Raw genomic sequence first — 20,988 nt, 5'->3', positions numbered from 1 at the left:
TGGGGACACGGGGGCCATGTGACATGGGGGGTTGTAGGGACATGGGGGACATGGGGACCTGGAGGGACATGGGGGGGATACAGGGACATGGGGGCACACGGGGATGACACAGGGACGTGGGGGGGGGACACGGACATGGGGGGGACATGGGCACACACAGGGGGTGTCCCCAGCGTCCCTGTCACCGCTGTCCCCAGGGAACGTCCTGAAGGAGCTCAGCGAGCCGGCGGGGGCCGTCATCTACGCCAGCCGCTTCCAGGTACCGGGACCCCCCCGTGGGACCCCCCCGGGACCCCCCCCGACCCCCTCCCCTTAGGGACACCCCACCCACAGCCACCCTCATCCCCCCTCCCTAGGGGCACCCCCAGGTGTCCCCAAGACCCCCCGGGACCCCCCCCACCCACTTTGTGTCCCTGATGTGACCCTGGGGTGCCCCCCCCTCCCTTTTGTGTCACTGTCACGTCCCCAAACCCCACAGGGACCCCCTGGGTGCCCCCCCTGCCCCCTTTGTGTCCCCCCCATGTCCCCAAACTCCTCAGGATCCCCCTGGGTGCCCCCCCAACCCCCTTTACATCCCCCAGATGTCCCCAAACCCCACAGGGACCCCCTGGGTGCCCCCCCCTGCCCCCTTTGTGTCCCCCCCATATCCCCAAACTCCCCAGGGTCCCCCTGGGTGCCCCCCAACCCCCTTTACAACCCCCAGGTGTCCCCAAACCCCACAGGGTGCCCCCCACCCCCTTTACATCCCCCTTGCAACCCCTGGGTGCCCCCCACCCCTTTCAAATGTCCCCCCAATAAGCCCCATAGGACCCCCCCCAGGTGCCCCCCAACCTCCCTGTGTCCCCGTTTCCCCCCCCTTTGCCCCTCGGTGCCGCCCTGGGACCCCCGATTCCCCCCTCTATCCCCCAGAAGCCCTGTCCCCGCGGTGCCCCCCTCGGTGTCCCCTGTCTGTGTCCCCCCCCACCCTGCCCCGCGGTGACGGGGGGTGGTGGCAGCGGGGGGACCCCACCCTGAGCGTGCTGGAGCTGTGGGGCGCCGAGTACCAGGAGTCCAACGCGCTGCTGGTGCGGCCGCCGCGCCTGGGGCTGCTGCGGCGCTTGGCCGCCCGCGAGCGCTGTCCCCTCTGTGTGGTGGGGACCGTCACCGGCGACGGGAGGGTAAGGGCGGGGGGGCGGGGGGGGTGTGGGGACGTGGAGATAGAGGGACGTGGGGACGTGGGACGTGAGATGTGGGACGTGGGGACGTGGGGATGTGGGATGTGGGGACGTGGGGACGTGGGACGTGGGACGTGGGGACGTGGGGACGTGGGGACGTGGGGATGTGGAGACGTGGGATGTGGGACGTGGAACGTGGGACGTGGGACGTGGGGACGTGGGACGTGGGGACGTGGAGACGTGGGACGTGGGGACGTGGGGACGTGGGACGTGGGACGTGGGACATGGGGACATGGGGATGTGGGATGCGGGGACGTGGGGACGTGGGGACGTGGGACATAGGACACTGGGATGTGGGAACGTGGGACATGGGGACATTGGGACATGGGGATGTGGGACATGGGGACAGGGGACGTGGGGACGTGGGACGTGGGACGTGGGGATGTGGGACATAGGACACGGGGATGTGGGGACATGGGGACATTGGAACATGGGGATGTGGGACATGGGGACATGGGGACAGGGGACGTGGGGATGTGGGGACATGGGATGTGAGAATATGGGACATGGGGACATGGGAAATGGGACACAGGGATGTGGGGACATGGGACATAGGATGTGGGGACGTGGGACATGGGGATATGGGACGTGGGGATGTGAGGACATGGGAACATGGGGATGTGGGGACATGGGACGCGGGGATGTGGGGACATGGGGACATGGGACACGGGGACATGGGACATAGAGACATGGAGATATAGGGACATGGTATGTGGGGATGTGGGACATGGGGACATGGGACGTGGAGATATAGGGACATAGGATGTGGGGGTGTGGGACATGGGGACATTGGGACATGGGGACATTGGGACATGGGGACATTGGGACATGGGACGTGGGACGTGGGGATACGGGGACATGGGACGTGGGATGTGGGGACATGGGGACATGGGACACGGGGATGTGGGGACGTGGGGGACACCATGGGGACGTGGGGACACAGGACATGGGGTCACGTTGGGGACGGGGGGGCCGTCAGGCCTTGTGGAGATTGAGGGACACGGGGGGTCCCGGGGGTGGCTTTGGGGGTCCCTGGGGTCCTTTTGGGGTCCCTGGGGGGTGTTTTGGGGGTGCCCCGGCCCTGCTGACACCCCCCCCCCCCCCCCAGATCGTGCTGGTGGATGATCTGGAGGCGCCGGTGCCCGAGGGGGGGTCCCACGAGGGGCTCCCCACCCCCGTCAACCTGGAGCTCGAGTGGGTGCTGGGCAAGATGCCCCGAAAGGTGAGGGGGGGCGGGGGGGAAGGGGACCCCCGGGGGCACCCGCTGGGGTCACCCCAGGGGCTGGGAGCCGAGAGTCACCCCTGGGGTGTTGGGGAACCCCCCGATAGGGGTTGGGACCCCCAGGACGATGGGGACCCCCAGTGGGGACACCCAAGGGGGATGGGGAGCCCCCCAGTGGGGTTGGGGACCCCCCAGTTGGGAGTGGGGACCCCCAGGACGATGGGGACCCCCAGTGGGGGTCACTCAAGGGGGTTGGGGACCCTCCAGTTGGGAATGGGGACACCCGATGGTGATGGGGTCCCCTGTGATGATGGGGACCCCCAATGGCGACCCCCCCAGTGGTGATGGGGACCCCCCAGTTAGGAATGGGGACCCCCAGGATGATGGGGACACCCCAATGGGGACACCCAGTGGTGATGGGGACCCCCCCAGTTGGGAGTGGGGACACCCAATGGGGATGGGTGCTGTGGGACTGGGGACCCCCAGGATGATGGGGACCCCCCAGTGGAGATGGGGAGCCCCCAGTTGGGAATGGGGACCCCCAGGATGATGGGGACACCCCAATAGGGATGGGGACCCCCATGAGGATGATGGGGACCCCCAGTGGGGACATTCAAGGGGGATGGGGACCCCCAGTGGGAATGGGAACCCCCAGGATGATGGGGACCCCCCAGTTTGGAATGGGGACACCCAATGGGGATGGGGACCCCCATGATGATGGGGACCCCCAGTGGGGTGGGGCTACCCCAGTTGGGAGTGGGGACCCTCAGGATGATGGGGACCCCCCAGTTTGGAGTGGGAACACCCAATGGGGCCACTCCAGTTGGGAATGGGGACCCCCGTGATGATGGGGACCCCCCAGTGGGGATGGGGACACCCAAGGGGGATGGGGACCCCCCTGATGACGGGTCCCCTCGTGCCCCCCAGGAGTTCGTGCTGCAGCGGGTGCCCCCCACCCTGCGCCCGCTGGCGCTGCCCCCGGGGCTGTCGGTGCGGTCGGCGCTGGAGCGGGTCCTGCGGCTCCCGGCCGTGGCCAGCAAGCGCTACCTCACCAACAAGGTACCCGTGTCCCCCCGTGTCCCCCCATGTCCCCCCGTGTCCCTCCGCGTGTCCCCAACCCCGGCCACGGGCTCCCCTGGGCCAGCTGCTCCCCCCTGCACCCACCATCCCTGGCTGCCGTGGTCCCCTCCGTGTCCCCAACTGACTTGGTGGCCACAGCACCCTCTGTGTCCCCTCCCCACGTGGTGGCCACAGTCCCCTCCGTGTCCCCACCAATCCCCTTCGTGTCCCCAATGTACTTTGTGGCCACAGTCCCCTCCATGTCCCCAACCCATTTGATGGCCATGGGCCATGCCACATCCCCAGTCCCCTTGTGCCACCAATCCCCTCCGTGTCCCCAGCCTGCTTGGTGGCCGTGGGCCAGGCCATATCCCCTGTCCCTTTGTGCCACCAATCCTCTCTGTGTCCCCAACCCACTTGGTGGCCATGGGCCACGCCATGTCCCTAGTCCCTCCTGTGCCACCAGTCCCCTCTGTGTCCTCACTCCTGTCCATGTCCCCAATGTACCTGGTGGCCACGGTTCCCTCCATGCCCCTGATCCCCTCCGTGTCCCCAACCCCTTTGGTGGCCGTGGTCCTCTCCATGTCCCCGATGTCTTCTGTGCCACCGATACCTTCCGTGTCACCAATCCCCTTCCAGACGTCTGTGTCCCACCCCGTGTCCCTCAGTCAATGCCACTCCCTGGAAAATGTCCTACCCCGTGTCCCCGTCCCCCCCCGAATGTGACCCATCCACGTGCCCCTCAAATCCCGTCCCCGTGGCCACCTCCCAGCCCGTGTCCCCCACTGACGCCGCTGTCCCCGGGGCAGGTGGACCGCTCGGTGACGGGGCTGGTGGCCCAGCAGCAGTGCGTGGGCCCCCTGCACACGCCGCTAGCCGACGTGGCCGTGGTGGCCCTGTCCCACTTCGACACGGTGGGGGCGGCCACAGCGCTGGGCGAGCAGCCAATCAAGGGCCTCCTGGACCCGGCGGCCGGCGCCCGCCTGGCGCTCACCGAGGCCCTCACCAACCTCGTCTTCGCCCGCATCACCGACCTCCGCGTGAGTACGGCGCCGCTGGGGTGGCCACGGGAGCGGGGACTTGCCTTTGGCGTGGCTACGGGGTGGCCATGCCATGGGGGATGTGCTACTGTCACGGCAAGGCCATGGCGTGGCTACGGGAGCAGGGACGTGGCTTTGGTGTGGCTACGGGGTGGCCATATCATAGGGGGCGTGCCACCCAATACATGGCGTGGCTACGGGAACAGGGATGTGGCTTTGACGTGGCTGTGGGGTGGCCATGTCACGGGGGACGCGCTACCGTCACGGCAAGGCCGTGGTGTGGCTACGGGAGTGGTGACATGGCTACGGGGTGGCCACATCATGGGGGAGGTGCCACCCAAAGCCCTGGCGTGGCCACGGGAGCGGGGACATGGCTTTGGCGTGGCTATGGGATGGCCACGACATGGGATGGCCCTGTCACACCAATGGAGACGGTGCCACTCCTTGCCACACCAGGACCACGATGTGGCCACAAGATGGGGCTGTGGGGCCACGGCACTCTAATGGCCGTGGCTACGGGTACCACAGCATGGCCGGTGTGGGCTGTGGCACAACCGTGGTGTGGCCAAAGGGGACCACGGGGTGGCCACGGCACAGCCCATGGCATAGCCACGTCATAATTATGGGACATGGGGCTACCGGGTGCTCGCCAGGGCCACCAGGGCCACAGGTGGGGTGGCACAGTCACGTCACAGCCACAGAGCCACCAGGACCACGTCACTGCCGGCGGACCACAGTATTGTCACCGTGGCCACGTCATGGGCCCAGGGGCCCGGACACGGCCATGGGCACCGTGTCACAGCCGTGCTGTGGCCACTGAGACCCCCGGGGCCGTGCCACAGCCCCAGGGTGGGAGGTTGGGGGCTACCAAGGGGCAACCTGGGGGCTTGAGGGTGGCAGGAGGGGGCTGGGACATTGCGGTGGCTCTGATGTGTCCCCCCGCTCCCTGTCCTGTGTCCCCTCGTGTCCCCGTGTTCTCTGTGTCCCCTCATGTCCCTATGTTCTCTGTGACCCCCCGTGTCCCCATGTCCCAATGTTCTGTGTCCCCCTGTGTCCCCTTGTGTCCCCATGTTCCCCGTGTCCCCATGTTGTGTCCCCGTGTCCCCTTGTTCTCTGTGACCCCCTGTGTCCCCGTGTCCCCATGTTCTGTGTCCCCTTGTGTCCCCATGTCCCCATGTTCCCTGTGTCACCATGTTCCCTGTGTCCCCTCATGTCCCCGTGTCCCCATGTTCTCTGTGTCTCTGTGTTCTGTGTCCCCGTGGCCCCATGTTCTGTGTTCCTCTGTGTCCCCTTGTGTCCCCATGTCTCCATGTTCCCTGTGTCCCCATGGCCCCATGTTGCGTCCCCATAATCCCATGTTTTCTGTGAACCTACGTGTTCTCTCGTGTCCACATGTCCCCTGTGTCCCCACGTCCCCGTGTCCCTTGTGTCCCCGTGTCCCCTGTGTCGCCCGTCCCCGTGTCCCTTGTGTCCCCCTGTGTCCCCATGTCCCCTGTGTCCCCCCGTCCCCGTGTCCCTTGTGTCCCCCCATGTCCCCTGTGTCGCCCGTCCCCGTGTCCCATGTGTCCCCCTGTGTCCCCTGTGTCCCCACGTCCCCGTGTCCCTCGTGCCCCCCTGTGTCCCCTCATGTCCCCACATCCCCTGTGTCCCCAGGACGTGAAGTGCTCGGGGAACTGGATGTGGGGGGCGAAGACGGGGTCGGAGGGGGGGGCGCTGGTGACGGCCTGCGAGGGGCTGGTGGGGCTCCTGCACCGCCTGGGCGTGGCCATCGACGGGGGCAAGGACTCGCTCAGCATGGCGGCCCGCGTGGGCACCGACACCGTCCTGGCGCCCGGTGAGTCCCGCGGGGCGGGGGGCGGGGTGCCACCGCCATCGTGGGCCATGGGTGACACGAGTGGGTCCCGTAGGTGCCACCGCCATTGTGGGCCACGGGTGACACGAGTGGGTCCCGTGGGTGCCACCACTGTGATGGGTGAAGGGTGACACAAGTGGGCCCCGTGGGTGCCACCACCATCGTGGGTCACGGGTGACACAAGTGGGTCAAATAGGTGCCACCGCCATTGTGGGCCACGGGTGACACGAGTGGGTCCCGTGGGTGCCACCACTGTGATGGGTGATGGGTGACACAAGTGGGTCCTGTGGGTGCCACCACCACGATGGGTGATGGGTGACACAAGTGGGTCCCGTGGGTGCCACTGCCATCGTGGGCCACGGGTGCCACAAGTGGGTCCCGTGGGTGCCACCACTGTGATGGGTGAAGGGTGACACAAGTGGGTCCCGTGGGTGCCACCGCCATCACAGGTCACGGGTGACACGAGTGGGCCCCGTGGGTGCCACCGCCGTGATGATGGGTGCCGGGTGCCACCACCACGGTGCTGTGACCCGTGGGTGCCACCACCCCTTCTCCTGGCCCTGGGTGCCCCACTGTGACCCCCCCCATGACCCCCCAGCCCCCTGGGTGACCCCCCCGTGACCTTTTGACCCCCCCAGGCACCCTGGTGGTCTCGGCCTACGCCGTGTGCCCCGACATCACGGCCACCGTCACCCCCGACCTCAAGTGTCCCGATGGCAAAGGTCAGTGACCCCGGCGGGTTTTGGGGTGCTCTGAACCCCGCGAGGCGGTTGGGGTGCCCTCAGGGAGTCACGCCCACCCCCGGGGAGGTTTTGGGGTCCCCCAGGAGCCCCCCATGATCTGTGGGGAGTTTTGGGGTGCTTACAGGCGTTTGACACTCTCCGTGGATTTTGGGGTGCCCGGGAGGGTTTTAGGGTAATCTGGGGGGTGATGACATCTTGGGGACGTTTTGGGGTGCTTTGACTCCTGGGGGGTGTTGGGGTGCCCTTGGGGGGGGACACTTACCTCCCTCTGGATTTTGGGGTCCCCCAAGAGCCCCCTTATGAATCCTGGGGAGTTTTGAGGTGCTTGCAGGGGGTTGAGACCCCCCCCATAGATTTTGGGGTGCCCAGGAGGGTTTTAGGGTGACCAGGGGTGAGTGGTGACCCCCTGGGGACATTTTGGGGTGCAGTGACTCCTGGGAGGTGTTGGGGTGCCCTTGGGGAGGGACTTTGGGGTGCTGTACCTCCCCCTGGATTTTGGGGTCCCCCAGGAGCTCCCCTGTGAACCCTGGAGAGTTTTGGGGTGCTTGCAGGGGGTTGAGACCCCCCCCATAGATTTTGGGGTGCCCAGGAGGGTTTTAGGGTGACCAGGGGTGAGTGGTGACCCCCTGGGGACATTTTGGGGTGCAGTGACTCCTGGGAGGTGTTGGGGTGCCCTTGGGGGGGACACTTCGGGGTGCTGTACCTCCCCCTGGATTTTGGGGTCCCCCAAGAGCCCCCCTGTGAACCCTGGGGAGTTTTGGGGACCCCCCCCCATGGGTTTTAGGCTGACCAGGGGTGAGCGTTGACCCCCTGGGTCTGTTTCGGGGTGCCGTGACTCCTGGGAGGTGTTGGGGTGCCCTTGGGGAGGGACTTTGGGGTGCTGTACCTCCCCCTGGATTTTGGGGTCCCCCAGGAGCTCCCCTGTGAACCCTGGAGAGTTTTGGGGTGCTTGCAGGGGGTTGAGACCCCCCCCATAGATTTTGGGGTGCCCAGGAGGGTTTTAGGGTGACCAGGGGTGAGTGGTGACCCCATGGGGACATTTTGGGGTGCAGTGACTCCTGGGAGGTGTTGGGGTGCCCTTGGGGGGGACACTTCGGGGTGCTGTACCTCCCCCTGGATTTTGGGGTCCCCCAAGAGCCCCCCTGTGAACCCTGGGGAGTTTTGGGGACCCCCCCCCATGGGTTTTAGGCTGACCAGGGGTGAGCGTTGACCCCCTGGGTCTGTTTCGGGGTGCCGTGACTCCTGTGAGGTGTTGGGGTGCCCTTGGGGGTACCTTGGGGTGCTCTACCCCCCCCCCCATGGATTTTGGGGTCCCCCAGGTGCCCTCCTGTGGGTGCAGCTGAGCCCGGGGCGGCACCGGCTGGGGGGCAGCGCCCTGGCCCAGGTCTTCTCGCAGTTGGGGGACACGTGCCCCGACCTGGAGGACCCCGAAATCCTGGCGGCCGCCTTCCGCGTCACCCAGAGCCTCATCGAGGGTGGGTGCTGGGGGGGGTCCTGGGACCCCCCCGGGGAGTTGGGGGGTCATGGGGGGGTGGAGAGGGACTCGGGGGGGGAGAAAAGGGGAGCCCTGGGAGGGGAATTTGGGGTGTGGGAGGGATTGGCGGAGGTGGGGGGATTGGGGGGGGGGATTGGTGCGAAGGGATTTGGGGTGCGTGAGGGGGTTTGGGTGTAGGAGGTTTTGGGGTGAAGGGGGGATTTGGGGTGCAGGGGAGGGATTTGGGGGTGCCATGGGGGGATTTGGGGTGCCGTGTGGGGATTTGGGGTGTGTGAGGGATTTGGGGTGCAGGAGAGGGATTTGGGGGTGCCATGGGGGGATTTGGGGTGCAGTGGGGAGATTTGGGGTTTGGGGAGATTGGGGTCCAGCAGAGATTTGGGGTGCAGCAGGGGAATTTGGGGTGTGTGAGGGATTTGGGGTGCTGGGGAGGGATTTGGGGTCCATGAAAGATTTGGGGTGCAGCAGAGGGATTTGGGGCGCAGTGGGGATTTGGGGTGCAGTGGGATTTGGGGTGCAGGGGAGGGATTTGGGGGTGCCATGGGGGGATTTGGGGTGCAGTGGGGAGATGTGGGGTGCAGGAGGGGATCGGGGTACAGTGAGGGTTTGGGGTGTAGGGCTCTTTGGGGGGGATTTGGGGTGCAGGGAGAAATTTGGGACGTGGGGGAGATTTGGGGTGCCGGGGATTTGGGGGTAGGAGGGGTTGGGGGGGGTGTGTGGGCTTTGGGGTGCGGAGGGGAGATTTGGGGTGCGGGGGGGGTGGTCCAGGTGTGCGGGGACTTGGGGTGATCTGAGGGGGTGTGGGGTGACCCCGAGGTGGGGGGTACGTGGGACTTGGGGTGACACGGGGTCGAGGTGCGGGTCGGGGCCACTTGGGGTGACGCCAGGGGGTGACGCAGGGTCGGGGTGACGCCGTGGGGTGACGTGGGCCAGGGGGACGGGTTGGGGTGACTCGGGGTGACACCGGGGAGTGACGTGGGGTTGGGGTGGGTTGGGGTGATGACGGGGGGTACACAGGGTCGGGGGGAGAAGGGGGGGTGACGTGGGGTGGCGCCGGGTCAGAGTGGGGGTCAGGGTGACGCCGTGGGGTCGGAGTGGGGTGACTTGGGGTGAGGCTGGGGGGTGAAACGTGGTCAGGGGGTGGCTCGGGGTGACACCGCCGGGTGACACGGGGTCAGGGGGTGGCTCAGGGTGACGCCATGGGGTGACGTGGGGTCAGGGGGTGACTTGGGGTGACACCAGGTTGGGGTGACTCGGGGTGACACCATGGGGTGACGTGGGGTCAGGGGGTGACTTGGGGGGACACCAGGTTGGGGTGACTCGGGGTGACACCGTGGGGTGACGTGGGGTCAGGGGGTGACTTGGGGGGACACCAGGTTGGGGTGACTCGGGGTGACACCGTGGGGTGACGTGGGGTCAGGGGGTGACTTGGGGTGACACCAGGTTGGGGTGACTCGGAGTGACACCGTGGGGTGACGTGGGGTCAGGGGGTGACTTGGGGTGACACCAGGTTGGGGTGACTCAGGGTGACACCGTGGGGTGACGTGGGGGCAGGGGGTGACTTGGGGGGACACCAGGTTGGGGTGACTCGGGGTGACACCGTGGGGTGACGTGGGGGCAGGGGGTGACTTGGGGTGACGCCATGGGGTGACGCCGGGTCAGGGGGTGGCTCAGGGTGACACTGTGGGGTCGGGGGGTGACTCGAGGTGACACTGCGGGGTGATGGGGGGTTGGGGGGTGACTCCGGGTGACACCGTGGGGTGATGGGGGGTCAGGAGATAACTTGGGGTGACACCGCGGGGTGACACCAGATCGGGGTGACTCGGGGTGACCCTGCGGGGTGACGCGGGGTCAGGGGGTGACTCGGGATGACACCGCGGGGTGACGCGGGGTCGGGGGGTGACTCGGGGTGACACCGCGGGGTGACACCAGGTCGGGGTGATTCGGGGTGACACCGTGGGGTGATGTGGGGTTGCGGAGTGACTTGGCGTGATGTCGCGGGGTGACGCGGGGTCAGGGGGTGACTCAGGGTGACACTGTGGGGTCGGGGGGTGACTTGGGGTGACACCGCGGAGTGACGGGGGGTCGGGGGGTGACTCCGGGTGACACCGTGGGGTGACACCAGGTCGGGGTGACTCGGGGTGACGCCGCGGGGTGCCGCGGGGTCGGGGGGTGACTCGGGGTGACGCCGCGGGGTGACGCGGGGGCGGGGCCTGACGCTGCCCCCCAGAGCGGGGGCTGAGCGCGGGCCACGACGTGAGCGACGGGGGGACGCTGGGCTGCCTGCTGGAGATGGCCTTCGCCGGCAACTGCGGCCTCCGCGTGGACATCGCCACCGCCCCCCCCGGAGCCTCCCGTGAGTCCCTGTCACCCCCTGTCACCCCCTGGGGACACCCCTGGGATGCCCCGTCCCGGGGAACGGCCCCCCCACCCCCCCATCTTGGGGAGCCCCTGGCGGCCCCCGGAGAGCCCCCAGCTCCGTGGCCCAGCGTCACGTGGCCCGGGGCCGGGTGTCCCCTGTCCCCCTGTCGCCGTGTCCCCTGTCCCCGTATGCTCATGTCCCTGATGTCCCCGCGTCCCCACATGCCCCGTCCCCACGTTCTGTGTTCTCATGTCCCCTGTCCCCATTATCCCATGTCACCGTGTTTTCTGTCCCCATGTCCCCATGTCCCCATGTCCCCTGTCCCCCTGTCCCGTGTCCCCATGTCCCCATGTCTCCCTGTCCCCATGTCCCCTGTCCCCTGTCCCCCTGTCCCATGTCCCCTGTCCCCTGTCCCCTGTCCCCATGTCCCCATGTCTCCCTGTCCCCATGTCCCCTGTCCCCTGTCCCCCTGTCCCATGTCCCCTGTCCCCTGTCCCCTGTCCCCATGTCCCCATGTCTCCCTGTCCCCATGTCCCCTGTCCCCTGTCCCCCTGTCCCATGTCCCCTGTCCCCCTGTCCCCTGTCCCCATGTCCCTCATCCCCGTCTCTGATGTCCCACGTCACCGTCCCCGCCGTGTCCCCTGTCCCCTCAGCGCTGGCCGTGCTGTTCGCGGAGGAGCCGGGCTTGCTGCTGGAGGTGCCGGTGGCCACCAGCGTGGCCGTCTGCCGCCGCTACCAGGAGGCCGGCGTGCGCTGCGTCCCCATTGGCCACAGCGGCCCCTACGGGCCCGACGCCATGGTGAGGGGACACGGGGACACAGCGGGGGGCAGGGGGCCCTGGCTGGCCCCGTGGCCACAGGACGGGACTGAGGATCTGCAGATCTGTCCCCGTGGTGTCACACTGGGACTGGAGGCGGCCATGGCCGTGTCCCCGTGATGTCACGCTGGGACAGGAGGTGGCCATCACAATGTCCTTGTGGCCCTGACCAGGCCTGTGTCCAGCTGCGGGTGTGGATGACAGTGGCCATAGTGATGGCCATGGTGGTGGCTGTGTTGGTGGCCATGTCCCCCTGTCCCTCACTATCCCCACGTCCCTGTGGCATGTTCATGTGGTGGTGGCCATGGTGGTGGCCATGTCCCCGTGTCCCCCACCATCCCCATGTCCCCGTGGCAGGTTGAGCTGGCCGTGGCCATGTCGGTGGCCATGTCCCCGTGTCCCTCACCATCCCCTTGTACCCGTGGCAGGTTCATGTGGTGGTGGCCATGTCGGTGGCCATGTCCCCGTGTCCCCCACCATCCCTGTGTCCCCATGGCAGGTTCATGTGGTGGTGGCCATGTTGGCGACCATCTCCCCGTGTCCCTCACCATCCCCGTGTCCCCGTGGCAGGTTGAGGTGGCCGTGGCCATGTCGGTGACCATCTCCCCGTGTCCCTCACCATCCCCGTGTCCCCGTGGCAGGTTGAGGTGGCCGTGGCCATGTCAGCGACCATCTCCCCGTGTCCCTCACCATCCCCATGTCCCCGTGGCAGGTTGAGGTGGCCGTGGCCATGTCGGTGACCATCTCCCCGTGTCCCTCACCATCCCCGTGTCCCCGTGGCAGGTTGAGGTGGCCGTGGCCATGTCAGCAACCATCTCCCCGTGTCCCTCACCATCCCCGTGTCCCCGTGGCAGGTTGAGGTGGCCGTGGCCATGTCGGTGACCATCTCCCCGTGTCCCTCACCATCCCCGTGTCCCCGTGGCAGGTTGAGGTGGCCGTGGCCATGTCAGCGACCATCTCCCCGTGTCCCTCACCATCCCCATGTCCCCGTGGCAGGTTGAGGTGGCCGTGGCCATGTCAGCGACCATCTCCCCGTGTCCCTCACCATCCCCGTGTCCCCGTGGCAGGTTGAGGTGGCCGTGGCCATGTCGGTGACCATCTCCCCGTGTCCCTCACCATCCCCGTGTCCCCGTGGCAGGTTGAGGTGGCCGTGGCCATGTCAGCGACCATCTCCCCGTGTCCCTCACCATCCCCGTGTCCCCGTGGCAGGTTGAGGTGGCCGTGGCGGGCGTGTCCGTGCTGTCCGAGCCCGTGGGGGACCTGCGGGCGCTCTGGGAGGAGACGAGCTTCCGGCTGGAGCGGGAGCAGGCGGCCGCCGACTGCGTGGCCCAGGAGGAGGCCGGGCTGCGCCGGCGCCGGGGACCCTCCTACGCCCTCACCTTTGACCCCCTGGAGGAGCCCCCCCTGCTCCGGCACATGGGTGAGGGGATGGGGAGATGGGGGGGGGGGCTGGGGGATTATTGGGGTGTGGGCGATCGCGGGGGCCTGGGAAGATGTGGGGGGGTCTCAGGGATTTGGGGGTCTGGGAGAACGTGGTGGCACATGGGGGGCTGGGGGTCACTTGGGGGTTCTGGGGGGTCACATGGGGGTCCAGGGGTCATATGGGGGGGTCACTTGGCGGTCTAGGGGTCACTTGGGGGGTCCGGGGGTCACTTGGGGGTTCAGGGATCACTTGGGAGTTTTGGGGGTCACATGGAGGTTGTGGGGGTCACTTGGAGGTTGTGGGGGTCACTTGGGGGTCTGGAGGTCACATGGGGGGTCTGGGGGTCACATGGGGGGTCTGGGGATCACTTGGGGGGTCCAGCGGTCGCTTGGGGGCTCTGGGGGTTCTGGAGATCACATGGAGGTTCTGGGGGTCACATGGGGGTTCCGTAAGTCCCTTGGGGTTCGTGGGGTCACTTGGGGGTCCTGGAGGTCACTTGGGGGCTCTGGGGGTCCTGGGGGGTCACTTGGAGGTCCTGGAGGTCACACAGGGGGTCTGGGGGTCACATGAGGATCTGGGGGTCACACAGGGGGTCCGGAGGTCACTTGGGGTCTCTGGGGGTTCTGCGGGGTCACTTGGAGGTCCTGGAGGTCACACAGGGGGTCTGGGGGTCACATAGGGATCTGGGGGTCACTTGGGGGCTCTGGGGGTTCTGGGGGGGGTCATTTGGGGGTCCTGGAGGTCACACGGGGGTTCGGGGGGGTCACATGGGGGTCTGGGGGTCACATGGGGATCTGGGGGTCACTTGGGGGCTCTGGGGGTTCTGGGGGGTCACTTGGGGGTCCTGGAGGTCACACGGGGGTTCCGGGGGGGTCTCTGGGGGGTTCCGGGGGGTGCGTGGGGCCGCGCTGACCCCGTGGCCCCCCAGAGCTGCCGGGCCCGCGCGTGGCCGTGGTGCGGGAGGAGGGCAGCAACGGGGACCGCGAGATGGCCGCCGCCTTCCTCATGGCCGGCTTCCAGGTGAGGGACCCCCCCAAAAAACACCCCCCCCCGCCCCCCCCCCCAGCTCCTGGGGGCCCCCCCGGGTATGCGGAGGGGCGGGGCTCGCCCGTGGGCGGGGTCCCAGGTGTCCCCGTGTCCCCAGGTCTGGGACGTGACGACCGAGGACTTGTGCTCCGGCTCCGCCACCCTCGACGGCTTCCGGGGGCTCGTCTTCGTGGGGGGGTTCAGCTACGCCGACGTCCTCGGCTCCGCCAAGGGTGAGAATTTGGGGTACCCCCCACCCCCAGTTTCACACCTGGGGGCAGTTTTGGGGGAGCCCAGGGGGGTGTTGTGAGGATTTGGGGGTCACTGTGGGATGAGCCTGGTTTTGGGGTGTCCCTAGTTTTGGACTGTACCAGGTTTTGGGGTGTCTCTAGTTTCGGGGCGTGCCAGGTTTTGGGGTGTTCAGGGTCCTTGGCTGCATCAAGGGTGAGAATTTGGGGTACCCCCCCACCCCAGTTTCACACCTGGGGGCAGTTTTGGGTGTTGTGGGGATTTGGGGGTCACTGTTGGGGTGTCCCTGGTTTTGGGGTGTCTGTGGGTGGGGGAAGTCCCTGTTTTGGGGTGTCCCTGTTTCAGGGTGTCCCTGGTTTTGGGGTGTCCCTAGCTTTGGGGTGTTCAGGGTCCTCGGCTCCGCCAAGGCTGAGAATTTGGGGTACCCCCACCCCACTTTCACACCTGGGGGCAGTTTTGGGGGGAGCCCAGGGGGGTTTTGTGGGGATTTGGGGGTCACTGTTGGGGTGTCCCTGGTTTTGGGGTGTCCCTAGTTTTGGACTGTACCAGGTTTTGGGGTGTCTCTAGTTTTGGGGCGTGCCAGGTTTTGGGGTGTTCAGGGTCCTTGGCTGCATCAAGGGTGAGAATTTGGGGTACCCCCCCACCCCAGTTTCACACCTGGGGGCAGTTTTGGGGGAGCCCAGGGGGGTGTTGTGGGGATTTGGGGGTCACTGTGGGGTGTCCCTGGTTTTGGGGTGTCCCTGGTTTTGGGGTGTCTGTGGGTGGGGGAAGTCCCTGTTTTGGGGTGTCCCCGTTTCAGGGTGTCCCTGGTTTTGGGGTGTCCCTAGTTTTGGGGTGTTGAGGGTCCTTGGCTCCACCAAGAGTGAGAACTTGGGGTACCGGCCCCCCAATTTCATATCTTGGGGCAGTTTGGGGGAGCCGAGGGGCCGCTGTACCCCAACACGGGGGGTGTTGGGATTTGGGGGTGACTGTTGGGGTGAGTCTGGTTTTGGGGTGTCCATGGGTTGGGGGAGACCCTGTTTCGGGGTGTGTCAGGTTTTGGGGTGTCCCTAGTTTCGGGGTGTGCTAGATTTTGGGGTGTTGAGAGTTCTGGGGGCTCCAGGCTTTGAGGTGCCCCTGGTTTTGGGGTGTCCTTGTTTCTGCATGATGTCAATTTTGGGGTGTCTCTTGTTTTGGGGTGCCCCTGGTTTTGGGGGTGTCCCTGTTTCTGAGTGACCCTGGTTTTGGGGGTGTCCCTTAGTTTTGGGGTGTCCTTTGTTGTGCAGGTTCCCCAGGTTTAGGGTGCTCGTCTCTTGGGGAGCGCCCCTGTTTTGGGGTGCTCCTGGTTTTGGGGTTCCCCTGTTTTTACAACAGAATATTTGAGGGTGTCTCCGTTTCTGGGTGCCCCCGGCTTTGGGGCCCTCCCTGGTTTTTGGGGTGTCCATTTCCCAGTGCCCCCGTTTTGGGGTGACCCTGTTTTGGGTACTGCCGGTTTTGGGGTGCTGCTGGTTTGGGGGTGCCCCTGCGGCGCGATGCCTCAGATTTTGGGGGCGCCCTTGGTCTGGGGGTGCAGGGTGTTGGGGATGCCGGGGTGCTGTGTTGGGGGTCCCCATTTTGGGGGTGCTGAGTTGAGGGGGGGGTCCCCATTTTGGGGGATCCCCATTTTGGGGGTGCTGAGTTGAGGGGGGGTGTCCCCGTTTTGGGGGATCCCCATTTTGGGGGTGCTGAGTTGAGGGGGGGGGTCCCCGTTTTGGTGCTGCCTCTAGTTTGGGGGTGGCGTTTGGGGATGTTGGGGTGCCGGGTGGGTGATCCACAGTTTTGGGGTGCCCCCGTTTGGGGGTGCGGTGTTGGGGGGAGGGGTGTGTCCCCATTTTGGGGGGCCCCCCCGATGTGATTTGGGGGGGGGGGGGTGTCTCTGCGTGCAGCCAGCGCGCTGCGTGCGGGCGTCCCCATTTTGGGGGTGCTGGCGGGGGGGGGTGTGCGTGTGTGTGTGTGTGTGTGTGCGGCCTTTGGAGGTGCCGGAGGCTGGATTTCGGGGTGCCCCTGGTTTGGGGGTGCCCTGAGCCCCCCCTTTGCCCCCCCAGGCTGGGCGGCCGCCGCCCGCTTCCACCCGCGGCTCCGCGGGACCCTCGAGCGCTTCCGCCGGCGCCCCGACACCTTCAGCCTCGGCGTCTGCAACGGGTGCCAGCTGCTGGCGCTGCTCGGCTGGGTGGGGCCCCCCCAAGGTGGGCGCGGGGGGGGCACCCACGGGTGGGGGGGCACCCTTGGGGGGGAGTGTCCCACCTTGGGGTCACCCCCGGGGGGTGCCGGGGGGGGGTGATGCCATTAGAAGGGAGGATTTGGGGGGGGGGGGGGGGGGGGCACCCATGGGTGGGGTCAGTGACCCTGGGGGGGGTGGGGGGTGTCCCTTGGGGGGTCCCCTGGGGGGGGGGGGGATCCCTGGAGGGTTTGACTTTGGGGGGGGCATCCCCTTGGGGGGGGGGTGTCCCTGTGGGGTTGTCCCCTGGGGTGGGAGGGGGTCCCCTGAGTTCTTGGGGGGGTCCCCTGAGTCGGGGGGGGTCCCTGAGGGGGGGGGGTGGGGTCCCTGAGGGGGGGGGGTGGTGTCCCTGAGTCGGGGGGGGTCCCTGAGTCGGGGGGGGTCCCTGAGGGGGGGGGGTGTGTCCCTTGGGGGGGGGTTTCCTGGGAGGGTGCCCCTGGGGGTGTCCCCTTGGGGGTCGGATTTTGGGGGGGGGGGGGTCTGTGTCCCCAGGGGGGTGTCCCCCCCCCGGCGGGCGCTGACGCTGTGGGGTGCAGCGGAGGGGGCCCCCCCCGCCGTGGTGCTGAGCCCCAACCTCTCGGGGCGCTTCGAGTCGCGGTTCGTGACGGTGCGGGTGGAGCCCGGCCCCGCCCTGATGCTGCGGGGGATGGAGGGCGCCCGCCTCGGCGTCTGGGTGGCCCACGGGGAAGGTGGGTGCTGGGGGCACTGGGAGCACTGGGAGCACTGGGAGAGCTGGGAGGGATGGCAGCGTGGGGGCACTGGGAGTATTGGGAGCGCTGGGAGGGCACTGGGAGCACTGGGAGGGGTGGGAGGGATGGCGGCGTGGGGGCACTGGGAGTATTGGGAGCGCTGGGAGGGCACTGGGAGCACTGGGAGGGGTGGGAGGGATGGTGGCGTGGGGGCACTGGGAGTATTGGGAGCACTGGGAGGGCACTGGGAGGAGTGGGAGGGATGGCAGCATGGGGGCACTGGGAGTATTGGGAGCGCTGGGAGGGCACTGGGAGCACTGGGAGGGGTGGGAGGGATGGCGGCGTGGGGGCACTGGGAGCACTGGGAGGGTACTGGGGGCAATGGAAGGGCACTGGGAGCACTGGGGGTACTGGGGGTCATGGGGGCACTGGGAGCACTTGGGGGGGGCAATTGAAGGGCACTGGGAGCACTGGGAGGGTACTGGGGGCAGTGGAAGGGCACTGGGAGCACTGGGGGGGGGGCACTTGGAGGGCAGTGGGAGCACTGGGGGGGGGCACTGGTAGGGCACTGGGAGCACTGGGGGTACTGGGGGCCATGGGGACACTGGGAGCACTGGGGGGGGGCACTGGTAGGGCACTGGGAGCACTGGGGGTACTGGGGGCCATGGGGACACTGGGAGCACTGGGGGGGGGCACTGGTAGGGCACTGGGAGCACTGGGGGTGCCGGGGGGGCCCTGCTGCTCTTTGGGGTGACCCCCCCCCGCCCCGTGTCCCCCCCAGGGCGGTTCCAGTTCCGGGAGCCGGGGGGGCTGGCGGCGGCGCTGGGGGGGGCGCTGGTGCCCCTCCGCTACGTGGACGACGGGGGGAGCCCCACGGGCGAGTACCCCCTGAACCCCAACGGCTCGGGGGGGGGCGCGGCCGCCCTCTGCTCCCCCTGCGGCCGCCACCTGGCCGCCATGCCCCACCCCGAGCGGGGGGTGCGGCCCTGGCAGTGGCCCTGGCGGCCGCCGGCCTGGGGGGGCCCCGCGGGCCGGGGGGGGGCGGCGGGGGGCGGCGACGCCCCCTGGCTCCGAATGTTCCGGAACGCCTGCGAGTGGTGCCTGCGCTGGCCCCACGGCCCCCAGTGAGCCACGCCCCGGGACACGCCCCCGCGGAGCCACGGACGGAGCCACGGACGGACACATGGACGGACACATGGATGGACCACGGACAGACCCACAGACAGACCCACGGATGGAGCCACGGATGGACACATGGACAGACCCACGGACAGAGCCACAGACGGAGCCACAGATGGAGCCACAGACAGACACATGGATGGACACATAGACAGACCACAGACAGACCCACGGACGGAGCCACGGACGGACACATGGATGGACCACGGACAGACCCACAGACAGACCCACGGATGGAGCCACGGACGGACACATGGACGGACACATGGACAGACACATGGACGGACACGTGGATGGACACATGGATGGACCACGGACAGACCCACGGACGGAGCCACGGACAGACCATGGACAGAGCCACGGACGAGCCACGGACGGACACATGGATGGACCACGGACAGACCCACAGACAGACCCACGGATGGACACATGGACAGACCCACGGACAGAGCCACAGACGGAGCCACAGACAGACACATGGATGGACACATAGACAGACCACAGACAGACCCACGGACGGAGCCACGGACGGACACATGGATGGACCACGGACAGACACATGGACAGACCATGGACAGACCCACGGACAGAGCTGAGTCACGGACGGACCCACAGACAGAGCCACAGACAGACCCACAGACGGACCCACGGACAGAGCTGAGTCATGGACGGACCCACAGACAGAGCCACAGACAGACCCACGGACAGACCCACAGACAGACCCACGGACAGAGCTGAGTCATGGACAGACCCACGGACAGACCCACAGACAGACCCATGGACAGACCCACGGACAGACCCACGGACAGACCCACGGACAGACCACGGATGGACCCATGGATGTAGCCACAGGCAGACCTATGGCTGCCCCACAGACAGACCCACGGCCGGACCCACGGCGCCCCCCAGCACTGACCAATGGGAGCCCGACCCCCATCACCGCCTCCACCAATAGAAAGCTCCGGACCGCGGGGGGGCGGGGCTTGTAATAAAGTGCTTCGGCTGCAGCGGGGGGGGGCGAGGAGTTATTGGGGGGACCTGGGGGGGGGGGGATGGGGGGGCACCCGGGTCCCTTTTTGGGGGGGGGGGAGTTGGGGGGGGATGGGGGGGACACCCGGGTCCCCTCGGGGGGGTGAGGGGGGGATGGTGGCACGTGGGTCCCATTTTGGGGGGCGGGGATGGGGGGGGGGGTACGAGGGTCCCCTGGGGGGGGTGAGGGGGTTGGGGGGGGCACCCGGGCCCCCCCCCGCGGCATTTCGGGGCGCGGGGTTGGGGTTCAGGACCCTCCCCCCCCCCCGCCCCATCCACCTCCGGCCGTTTGTCACCTCCGCCCCTCCCCCCGCCCCCGATTCCCGCTGATTTGAGCCCAAAAGGCGCCGGGGGGGGGAGGGGGGGCCCGAGCGTGGGAGAACGCGAGCGCGCGCGTTCCCAGGGCCCCTCCCCCCGGCGGGTGCCGGACACGTGCGGGATCAAAGGGGCCGCCGGGCGCCCCCTCCCCCCCCCCAAGGGCCTCGTGCCGCTTCACACCCCCCCTCCCCCACCCCCCTCCCCCCCAGCGGATCCAGGGACGGGCCCAACCCCCCCCAGTGCTCCCAGTGCTCCCAGTTCCCTCCATCAGTGCTCCCAGTGCCGCCCCAGTGCTCCCAGTGCCTCCCAGTGCCCCCCCAGTGCTCCCAGTGCCCCCCCAGTGCTCCCAGTTCCCTCCATCAGTGCTCCCAGTGCCGCCCCAGTGCTCCCAGTGCCTCCCAGTGCCCCCCCCAGTGCTCCCAGTTCCCTCCATCAGTGTTTCCAGTGCTCCCAGTGCCTCCCAGTGCTCCCAGTGCCCCCCCAGTGTTCCCAGTGCCCTCCCCAGTGCTCCCAGTTGCTCTCAGCACCATCCCAGTGCTCCCAGTTCCCTCCATCAGTGCTCCCAGTTCCTCCCAGTGTTCACAGTGGCCTCCCCAGTGCCCCCAGTTCCTCCCAGTGTTCCCAGTGACCCCTCAGTGTTCCCAGTGCTCACCCAGTGTTCCCAGTGCCCCCAGTTCCTCTCAGTGCTCCCAGTGTTCCCCCCACTGTTCCCAGTGCTCCCAATGCTCCCAGTACTTCCAGTAACACCCCTAGTGCCCCCCAGTACCCCCCACTGCTCCCACTGCTCCCCCAGTACTCCCCCAGTGCCCCCAGTGCCTCCCCAGTATCTCCCAGTACCCCTCTACCGCCACCAGTGCTCCCCCAGTGTCCCTCCCCAGTGTCCCCCAGTGCTCCCACTCCTCCCAGTGCCTCTACTGGTCTCCCCAGTACCCCCAGTACTCCCAGTACCCCCTCCAGTATCCCCAGTGTCCTCCCAGTGCACCCAGAGCACTCCCAGTGCTCCCCCTCTCCCCACCATGTCTCCAGTGCCCCCAGTAA

General features: G+C 67.7%; 1 protein-coding gene across 1 annotated transcript in view; it reads left to right on the top strand.

The window, feature by feature from the left end:
• The window catches only part of PFAS (phosphoribosylformylglycinamidine synthase), a 35,448-nt gene extending 15,838 nt beyond the window's left edge, over nucleotides 1-19,610 (top strand). The window contains exons 14-29 of the mRNA XM_074930905.1: nucleotides 198-259; nucleotides 996-1,157; nucleotides 2,323-2,436; nucleotides 3,364-3,495; nucleotides 4,305-4,535; nucleotides 6,189-6,369; nucleotides 7,026-7,109; nucleotides 8,450-8,605; nucleotides 10,853-10,978; nucleotides 11,638-11,783; nucleotides 13,011-13,221; nucleotides 14,153-14,244; nucleotides 14,369-14,483; nucleotides 16,563-16,703; nucleotides 17,272-17,424; nucleotides 18,206-19,610. Of these exons, the coding sequence (XP_074787006.1) occupies nucleotides 198-259; nucleotides 996-1,157; nucleotides 2,323-2,436; nucleotides 3,364-3,495; nucleotides 4,305-4,535; nucleotides 6,189-6,369; nucleotides 7,026-7,109; nucleotides 8,450-8,605; nucleotides 10,853-10,978; nucleotides 11,638-11,783; nucleotides 13,011-13,221; nucleotides 14,153-14,244; nucleotides 14,369-14,483; nucleotides 16,563-16,703; nucleotides 17,272-17,424; nucleotides 18,206-18,552 (2,453 nt within the window). The 3' untranslated portion in view covers nucleotides 18,553-19,610. The remainder of the gene's footprint in view (nucleotides 1-197; nucleotides 260-995; nucleotides 1,158-2,322; nucleotides 2,437-3,363; nucleotides 3,496-4,304; nucleotides 4,536-6,188; nucleotides 6,370-7,025; nucleotides 7,110-8,449; nucleotides 8,606-10,852; nucleotides 10,979-11,637; nucleotides 11,784-13,010; nucleotides 13,222-14,152; nucleotides 14,245-14,368; nucleotides 14,484-16,562; nucleotides 16,704-17,271; nucleotides 17,425-18,205) is intronic.
• Nucleotides 19,611-20,988: the final 1,378 nt, after the last annotated feature.

The sequence above is a fragment of the Athene noctua genome, chromosome 36, assembly GCF_965140245.1.
Source record: "Athene noctua chromosome 36, bAthNoc1.hap1.1, whole genome shotgun sequence".
NCBI classification, from domain to species: Eukaryota; Metazoa; Chordata; class Aves; order Strigiformes; family Strigidae; genus Athene; species Athene noctua.
Note: the sequence above shows the minus strand (reverse complement) of the source record. Positions and strands in the feature narration are given on the sequence as shown.